This window comes from Dromiciops gliroides, chromosome 1 (assembly GCF_019393635.1).
Source record: "Dromiciops gliroides isolate mDroGli1 chromosome 1, mDroGli1.pri, whole genome shotgun sequence".
Lineage (NCBI taxonomy): Eukaryota > Metazoa > Chordata > Mammalia > Microbiotheria > Microbiotheriidae > Dromiciops > Dromiciops gliroides.
The window spans coordinates 581229204-581239410 of record NC_057861.1 but is presented as its reverse complement, the minus strand read 5'-3'; the positions used below and the strand labels follow the sequence as shown (position 1 = coordinate 581239410).

Below are 10207 nucleotides of genomic sequence, written 5' to 3'. Positions count from 1 at the left end.
TAGTTTTATTATTCTGTGACGTATTTGAACACTAATGTTATGTCCCTATCTGAAGACTGTACATTCATAGAATTTCACCTTTAGGGTTGGAAGAGACTTTAGAAGTTATCTAATCCAACCTTTTCATAGATTCGGAAACAAATGTTAAGAGAAATTAGATGACCAATCCACTCCAATCTTTTTTTCTGGGTTCTAATCTAGATCCTTGAACTTCAAAATCTGGGCTCCTTCCACTATATGCCCTGCAGCTGTTTTTCACAAGTCAGATGTCAAATATGTCCATAAATGGGTGTATTTTTGATCAAGCATTTATTTAGGACCACAGTTCTACTGATACTAAGAAAAAAGGGGGAGGGCCTTCATCAGGAGGCTCACTATAGGACATTTTCAGGCATTACCAGGCTCTCAGAGACTATAGAGGAAGACAGTTTCTTTGTCTTTGATTTTGTGTATGGGAGTTATTTTATGCATACCTTTGAAACAACATTAAGTAATACTTTTTTGTTGTTGTTGTTCCACCAGTCAATTTGTCTTTTCCTTCCTCAAAGAAAGTTGGTTCAGGTGAAAGAAAATTGGGAATTAGGTGACCAGAAAGTTTAAAGTGGCCCCAAGTCATAGTTTTTGAGGAATATACCCTTTAGACACATTTCAGGTAGTGTATAATCTTGTTCTAGGATAACCAAAAAAAAGAAACAAAAGTGTGTTATGTGAAACACCATTATAGTCTGTGTGTTCATCCCATGGGAACCATATTATAAAAGCTCTTTTCACTTATTGGCCAAATAGTGTTCTAAAGGGATTGCAGACTTAGAGTTGTGTTTGGCTTCAATGTAGTAATGGAATTATTATGAAGCATATGATCAGAATAAATGTGGCTTTCTTTCTTTCTTTCTTTCTTTCTTTCTTTCTTTCTTTCTTTCTTTCTTTCTTTCTTTCTTTCTTTCTTTCTTTCTTTTTTTTTTTTGGTGAGGCAATTGGGGTTAAGTGACTTGCCTAAGGTCACACAGCTAATAAGTATAAAGTGTCTGAGGCCAGATTTGAACTCAGGTCCTCCTGAATCCAGGGCCGGTACTCTATCCACTGCGCCACCTAGCTGCCCCTGTGGCTTGATTTCTTGGCTTGGAAATAGGAAGACTTAAGTTTGAACCTTGACTCAAATACCCATTGGCTGTGTGATGCTGGGCAAGTCACTTTAGCTTTCTCAGACTCAGTTTCCTCCTGAGGAAAACGGGGATAAAAATACCTGGCACCTACCTCACAGGATTGTTTTGGGGATTAAATAATAAGATATGTCAAGAGCTTTGCAAATCATAAATCACTATGAATATCAGTTATCATCCTCATTGGGGCAACGTTAGGCAGTACATGGTGACACATTTGAGAGAGGAGAAAGGCTTTTAGGATTAGGACAATGAAATTTTAGGATTTAGAAGAAAATCTTATGGATTGTTCCTGGCAAGTATTTGAAATCTTAGCTTGTCTTGAATTAGTGGTGGATGCCTTAAGTGTTTTGGGCCATAATGTGGAGTGTTAGTGGATTTTATTGTGTAAATAAACATGCATATATTTACTTAGAATCATGGATGTAAAAGACAAAAAATTAAATGAAACATACATAGACTTGCCAGAATTATTTCCTTTGAAAATAGTGATTGAGGTGGCAGCTAGGTGGCACAGTGGATAAAGCACCAGCCCTGGATTCAGGAGGACCTGAGTTCAAATCTGGCCTCAGACACTTGACACTTACTAGCTGTGTGACCCTGGGCAAATCAGTTAACCCCCGTTGCCCTGGCAAAAAAGAAAATAAAATAGTGATTGATCTTCGTTAGCTAGATAGTATCAGTGAAAATAAGCATTAGAGTATGCCCAGGAACTAAAAAGAATTCAGTTGCTACTTATGGGAATGGACCTAAAAGCAAGGGATGTGTAATGGACTTCTGTATTTCACTAATTTGAACTGATTATTCATTTTGTTAGGGATTGGCCAAAACTTGGTCCTTAACAGTGAGATCTCTTAAGGAGAGGCCCCATGAAAAGCTCATAATAGGGAATGTCAGAACAGTATGAGAAAACCATAGTTTCAAACCCTTTAGGAGCATCATTGACATACAACTGACAAGTAATGTGCAATTGTTTATTCATTAAAGAATTTCCCTCTAAAATTTCCATTTCATAAAACTTTAAGTTGCTGAAAATATTTTAAAGTAATTCTTTTACAAAATAGTCTCTAATTCAGATTTATAATCCATATTGATTCAATCTCCCCATTTCACTTGGGATAGACTTTTTCTTCACTTTAATTGAGTTTCCAGGGGAAGTTATTTCTATTCTCCTCCAAGAATAAATCCAGGGTACTCATATTTATTCCAATGATGAAACATCATGTGGGGCTCTGGACAGCTGCCTTTTTGAGACCCCAGCTGCTTGAGAGCACAAGACTGTCTGCTAACATTCATCAGGTTTGTAAATCACAACCCAAATCGGTAACATCAGGATGTGTTTTCCAAAGAGGTCAAAGAGTAGATTGCACAAGAGAAGATTCAGTTTTGAAACAAATTCAGGTTCACATGTGTATCTCTATATGGTTTTCCATATGGAAGATATTTTGGAAATGTTTAGTAGGATCTGATAATATAACTGAAGGAACACTCCCCCCCCCAATCAGAGTATAAAAGGAAAAAGAAAAGAAAATTAGCAGCCTTGAGAAAAAATGCTGCCTCTGATGTTTCTGGTGAGGCTCCATCTCATATCTGTACATAGGCAATCCAGAAGACAACTATTGAGCTTGGTTCCAGGAGTATTTACCTAGTAATCTGCTATGTTTTTTTTTTAACCCTTCCTTAGTCCTCCTTAATTCCCCCAATTCATTTTATATGCTAGAGAGAGGGTAAAAGAAGAAAAAAGATTAGAAAAAAGAGGGAAGGGACAATTCAATAGGCGACACATACATACATATATGTGTGTATACATAAACACATATATTTATATACTAGTTGTCAAGGAAGGGAAAACATTCTAGTAGATGGGAAGTAGAAGCTGAAAGCTTAAGTAAAAAAAAACAAAAAAATAAGACTAAGAAAAGGGAAGAGCTTAGAATATGAAGACATTTTCTAAGAAAGCTTAGAAGAGAGCTCTAATGAGGAAAGGGAGAGGAAGTTATTAGATAAGGATCAAAGGAATAGGAAACAGTAACAAAGAATGCAGTGTTAATGTAGAAGGAAATCAAAAGTCCAAACACAATAGAGACGCCTTTATTTTAAATGACATTTAAAATGGTTAAAAGGGAATATAAAATAAAAGATGTAAAGAGAGAGGGTGAGTACATATCAACCAAAGGAAAAACAATGTTAAGGAACCTAAAACAATTACAAGAGGAAGACAAAAGCAGCCCTCAAGATTTAGCTGATTGGCCATTTTATTTCATCAAAGCACTAACCCCATTTCATACTGATATTTAACACAGAAAAACCAGATGCTGCAGTTAGCTACTGAGGTGAGGACAAAATCATCTTTGATGAAATATAGGTAACTTGTCCTAAGTGGGAGGAGTAAATAGGTTCTGTTATCCAAAATACTGGGTATCCTCTGTGTAATGGGCTACTACTTACAAGTAGTCTTTTTACCCTGTGAATTTTATCACAGTCTCCTCTAACCCCTCTCCTCAAAGCCTCAAGAAAGCGTTTTGTTCTCATGTTTGCCATAACTCTGCCCTACCCTGGCCTTGGCAAGCATCTGGCATTGGGTCCCTCCAACTGACAGGAGGGACAATGGGGGTATGAGTTGTCTTGTTTGACTTCCGCCCACCTTAGACACCCACTGCTGCCTCTGCCCTCTCGCACATACGTTGTAGGATGCGGTGAATACTGGTAAAGCTGGGCCTGTCCGCAGGGAGCTTGCTCCAACAGAGACGCATCAGGTTGTAAAGCTCTAGTGGGCAGTTCTCGGGGCAGGAGAGGATGTTTCCATCCCTAACGTAGAAAATCACCTCCTCATGTGCCATCCCATAGTAGGGCTGCAGGCCATAGGAGAATATCTCCCAAAGGACCACCCCATAGGCCCAGACATCAGACTCTGTCGTGTAGCGGTTGTAGAAAATGGACTCGGGGGGCATCCAGCGGATGGGGATGGCGTCATTCTCATTGGCTTTATAGTAGTCTGCTGAGTAGATGTTCCTGGAGAGGCCAAAGTCAGCGATTTTCACCACCATGTTATTACCCACCAGACAGTTCCTGGTGGCTAAGTCCCGGTGGACAAACTTGCGCTCTGAGAGGTAAGCCATACCCGCTGCTACCTGCCTAGCAATGCAGAGCTGCTCAGCACAGCACAGGGGAGGCGGCCCTGGGGTGGACAGCCGGACCCTGGTAGCCAAGTTACTGTGGCTGAGGTTGCACACTGTCCGAGGAGACATGTTCCGGAGGTACTCATTGAGGTCCCCGTAGGCCATATATTCGAACAGCAAGCACATCGGCTTACCAACAGCACATACTCCTGGAATCAAAACAGTTTGGTTAGTTAAGTTTGTGAGAGCACATAGAAGGCAAGAAAAGTGGACATAAGATTCCAGGGTCATAGATTTAGAATTAGAAGAGACTAGGGGGTCACCAAACTCTATAATTTTACAGATTGGGAAACTGAGGCTCAGGTTAACTGGCGATCACAACGTCAGAAGTGAGATTGGCTCATCGGTTCTTTGATTCTAAAGGTTGTATTCTTTTTACTGTATCGCCATCCATGGGGGTTGAAGTTAAGTGTAATAATCACAAAAATCACAGAATTGTTGTCATCAGTAGCTATCTAATTCAGTCCATCTCCAAAATGACTCCCTACATAACAGATTGGACAAGATCTCCCTGCTTCACCATTCTGTATCCTTCTAGTTGTTATAGTTGGGGCAGTTTAACCCCCAATACTAGTCTCAACCCTACATCAGATTTTGCAACCAATCTTATCTCCAGATGTGGGGAATATAAGAAACCCTAGGCCTATAACTCAGTATCAGGCCACCTTTACTGTTTTTGTTTTGTTTTGTTTTGTTTTGTTTTGTTTTGCAGGGCAATGGGGGTTAAGTGACTTGCCCAGGGTCACACAGCTAGTAAGTGTCAAGTGTCTGAGGCCGGATTTGAACTCAGGTACTCCTGAATCCAGGGCTGGTGCTTCATCCACTGTGCCACCTAGCTGCCCCCCCACCTTTACTGTTAATCTTTATAGTCTTTCCAGTAACTGAGTTCTTGTTTTGTTCTTCTAGAAGTATTCCTTTGCCTTATCCTCAGTCTTTCTAGGGATGAGCATCCCATGCCTGAATCTTAGTTCCCATGACTAGGTTTTTTACTACCAAGCCTTCCTGTTGTTAGCTGATTGCCTGCCTTTCCTGGATCTCTGTATAGTGCTTACTGTCTGGATCTCTCAATGCCATGTATTCTCCTGTTTGAACCCCTGTCCCTTGTCAGAACTGCCAATGCCACCCACCTTTCTATCTTGAGCTCTTCCAATATCCCAGTGCTTGCATATTCTCCCTTTCCCCATCCTCCAACACCCCTCCCCCATCATATACCCTATTATTGTGGATATCTAATCTTTGCCATCTCTAGCCTTTCTCCTTCCAACCTAGGAAAAGCTCCAGTTTTCACAGTGGTATTGTGAGAATACATACTGGGTACAAATTAGTCTTTTGAGGTGGTTGTTGTTTTTCCTTCATTCTTGAAGAGGACCATAACACCTGGAGGTGATGTCATGACTTATGGTGAATTGAATTTAAGGGAGGGAGAGTTGTGCAAAGCCACCAGCCTCACTCTCTCCTCCAGAGCCATCTGGGTCCAGCGGCAAGATATATACCAGGACAACTGGAGATGGCCTGGGCTGTTTGAGGGAACGGGGTTAAGTGACTTGCCCAGGGTCACACAGCTAGTGTCAAGTGTATGAGGCCTGATTTTAATTCAAGTCCTCCTGACTCCAAGGCCAGTGCTCTGTCCACTGTGCTACCTAACTACTTCACAAACACATACACAAAACATAGAGAAGTAAAATGGTAGTAACCCTCAATGTTCTCAGCAACTTGAAGTCTATCTGGACAGCAATATTTATTACACTAAGTCAAAAGGAATCATCTGTTGTTTGGCTTTTAAAATGATTCTTAATCTGGCCCCAGTTGACTTTTCCCAGACTTATTACACAATGACTCACCATACCCTCTTAACCCTCCAGGCCAACGGGCCCACTTACTGTTGCTATAAAACATTACATATCCCACCTTTGGGCAAAATGTAAATGTGAACACCCAAAGCACTGGTGAGTTCTGTTTGGTAGGAAATCCCTTCCACCATTGCAAGCCACCACCAAATAATTCCTAGGGAGTTGCCTGAGGAATTTGGAAGTTCACTTGCCCAGGATGCCTTGGAGGCTGGATTTGAACTTACATCTTTGGGACTCCATCCCTAGCATTCTCTCTACCAGGTAAATATTATCTCTTCGAATATGTGTAAGACAGTGTTTGTTGGCTTTATCCTTGCATTATGGATCATTGCTTCCAATTAATGTGATCAAGTTTGGCTTGAAACGGTTTCCTTTTCTCTTTGTAGTACCCAGGTAGTTTTTTGTTTGTTTTTTGGTGAGGCAATTGGGGTTAAGTGACTTGCCCAGGGTCACACAGCTAGTAAGTGTCAAGTGTCTGAGGCTGGATTTGAACTCAGGTCCTCCTGAATCCAGGGCCAGTGCTCTATCCACTGTGCCACCTAGCTGCCCCCAAGTAGTTATTAAACACATACATTGAGGAAATGGAATTATAGCAAAGTATAAAAACCATTGTGGTGTCCTCTGGCTTAAAGTTCCTCTTTCCTTAGTTCCTTTTTTTGTTTCTTCAAAACAGAGAGAGGGAGGATGAAGTTGTTTCAGCCTCCCCAGGATTGGGTAGCTTCCACTTGTTCCTCCCTGGAGCAGCACCATCAGGATGCTCTTGAGGCAGAAGAGAAGGTGAACAGGTAGGAGGTATGCTTTATTCTCTGGCTAACTACTAGGGCAAGGGAGTAGTAGGGAGAAATTATTCCTGGACAAAGTTGAAGAAATGATCAAGGGAGACCATAAGGAAGAAAAAAAAAGATTCTGAAGAAGCAGAGACATATCTTTATGATAAGAACTTAGAATGTGGAAATGTGACACAAAAGAGGGGAGGAAGATGAAAGACCTTTGAAGTAATAGTACTACATCATTAGTAGGTTTTCAGCTGGCAGTGTCTTCTGTAAGGGGTATAAAGGAACTAGCAGAGAAGGTTTCATCTTGTTCCCAAAGGCAAAAACTATTTCCTAGGACTCTGGATCCTTTCACCTGGCATTAGTTATAGTAAGATTAAGAAAACATATTATGTAAAAAAGATCTGAGGAGCTTGGTGGACTGCAAGCTCTATATAAGTTAAAAGTGACATGGGAAGCAAAAAAAGTAACCAGATCTTAGGCTTCATTAAAAAAGACATTTTCTTTTTTGTCTATTAGTCATGTCTAACCCTTTGTGACCCCATCTGGGGTTTTCTTTGCAAACTACTGGAGTGGTTTGCCATTTCCTTTTCCACCTCATTTTACAGATGAAGAAACTCAAACTAATGGTGAATTGACTTGCCCAATGTCACACAGCTAGTAAGTATCTGATGCCAGATTTGAATTCAGGCCTTGTGCTCTATCCATTGTGCTGCTTAGCTGCCCCAAGAAAGACATAGGGACAGAAAAAAATTAGAGGTGATAGTTATATAAATCATTTAACCTTTCTGGGCCTCAGTTTACTCATCTGTAAAATGAAGGGATTGGACTAGAGGATTCTAGAGGTCCTTTCTAGTTGTCCATTTATGATCCATAACTTAATTACTGAATTGCCTCATTAAGTAACAAATTCTCAATAAGTTAGATATTCATTTGTTGAGAATGTTGTAGGGGATTTCTTTTTCTTTTTCCTGCTTCAGGTGAGACTTTGCCTAGGGGACCTATAAGGTTTCTTTCTACTCTTATGGATCAAAACCTGGCAAAATTACATTTTGGCTTCTATTTGAGGCAGAATGGTGGAGAGGACACTGGACTAAGAGCAAAGACTAAGAGCCCTGTCATTTAATGGTCAAGTAACCCTTGGTGCTACTTTATTTTTTAGACCCATTGATTGATTTATAAAATAGGACTACCTGCCCTACTAATTTCATAGGGTCCTGAAACACTCAAGTGAGATATTGTGTGTTCAGGCCTTTGAAAACTAGAAGGTGCTAAATAATAAATAAATAAATAAATAATAAAAGCATCACTGCAATTATTTTTCTATCTGTGATAATAATAGAAAAGATGGCATATAAATGAAGATGTTAAGAGGTAAGTAGGTAAGAATTTAAAATGCCCTAAGACTCTTGGATGTACTATAGAGTACAGAATTTTTGAAATTTTTATTATGAACTATGTTGAGAAAATGCCATTTTCATGTGGCAGGTGGAAGTTTGAATATCAGATCTTTTCCTTTCTCTCAGATACCATCCTCTCTGCCCCTAACTTCCAACTCTGATTTTGAGATTTTACTATGATTTCTCATTGTAGGGGCTTCATCGATCAGCGCATCCCTATAGAGACAATTAGAAATGAATAAATTAAGTACACCTTATTACTCTTGGTAATTGGATATGCCTATCAGGAATTTCAAATACCTGTGAAGGTATTTAATAAGATCCTGCCTGTGGTTTTCTAGGTGGTTGATTGTACATGTCTCATACTTCCCCAAAGCAGCAAATATAGGGTGGATCTGAGGAGAAAGAATGTGACTTGGTAAGGCCTGGGTATGAATTTCTCATTAGACTTTTTCTTGGGGGAGGGGTAGGGCAATGAGGGTTAAGTGACTTGCCCAGGGTCACATAGCTAGTAAAGTGTCAAGTATCTCAGGTCCTCCTGAATCCAGGGCTGATGCTTTATCCACTGTGCCACCTAGCTGCCCCTCCCATTAGACTATTTTTTTTTGGTGGGTAAGGCAGTTAGGGTTAGGTGACTTGCCCAGGGTCACACAGCTAGTATCAAGTGTCTGAGGCCACATTTGAACTCAGGTCCTCCTGAATCCAGGGCTGGTGTTTTATCCACTGCACCACCTAGCTGCCCCTTCCCATTAGACTTTTAACTAGTTGTGTCATCCTGGGCAAGATATCTCTCTGAGCCTCAGTTTTCTCATCTATAAAATAGAGATTGATAATAGTGCTTCCCAGGGTTATTGTGAACACCAAATCAGATAACCTAAATCATTTTGTAAACTTCAAAACACTCCATAAATATCTCTTGAATTACTGATCATGACTAACAATTATTATCTACTACGTACAAGGCACTATGTTAGGTGCTATTCTTTGCTATCTGACATGTGACAATTATAATGGATTGTGTTTTTTACATCAAACCTTTCTTTTTTTTTCTTTCTTTTTTTTTTTTTTAGTGAGGCAACTCGGGTTAAGTGACTTGCCCAGGGTCACACAGCTGGTAAGTGTTAATTGTCTGAGGGCAGATTTGAACCCAGGTCCTCCTGACTCCAGGGCCGGTGCTCCATCCACTGCGCCACTGAGTTGCCCCTACATCAAATCTTTCTTAAGAGTAGCAAGGTTTTCCCCTAACATTTCTCACTATATTCTTGGATGGTAGGCCATCAAAAGGTCAAGCAGGAAAAGCCATAATATGGGAGTCAGAAAACTCTGAGTTCTGGGTGATTTCAGAACAAGTCTCTTCAGTGGGCTGTAGTTCTCTTATCTGTCAAGTGATGGGGTGGAACCAGATGATTTGTGGTTCTCTTATGTCCCAAACTTCTACGAGGATCTCAGGCACTGTTGTCTTTTTCTAACTTATGGACTGAGAAACTGAAGTATGTTGGAATGTCTGTGCTGGGACGCACTCATTGTACTTAGAAAGGACTGATGTTTAATCCAAGGACTGGAAGACCCTGATCCAGGGACCTGACTAGGCTCCTTTCATAGGAAATGTTATCCTTTGTTATATATTTAAAATGAATAGCAAGTTGCATGCAATAGCTTGGCTATTTCATGTACAATCATATTTTTGAAAAATTTTACTATGTTATGGAAATGATTTTTTCCCATAAATTAAAAATAAAATAACATTTAGGTTTAAAAAAAAAAAGAAATAGCCCAAGTGCCCCTTAATGCTTCTATGGTTCTTTTTCTTCTCATTGCTATTTCTTTCCAAGAAATAGGAACTGT

General features: G+C 40.1%; 1 protein-coding gene across 2 annotated transcripts in view; it reads right to left on the bottom strand.

Annotated features, from left to right (window-relative positions):
* Nucleotides 1–2231: 2231 nt before the first annotated feature.
* MUSK (muscle associated receptor tyrosine kinase) overlaps nucleotides 2232–10207 on the bottom strand; it is a 176254-nt gene continuing 168278 nt past the window's right edge. For both annotated transcript variants that reach the window (XM_043975878.1, XM_043975879.1), the window contains one exon: nucleotides 2232–4488. In XM_043975878.1, the coding sequence (XP_043831813.1) occupies nucleotides 3806–4488 (683 nt within the window). In that variant the 3' untranslated portion in view covers nucleotides 2232–3805. The remainder of the gene's footprint in view (nucleotides 4489–10207) is intronic.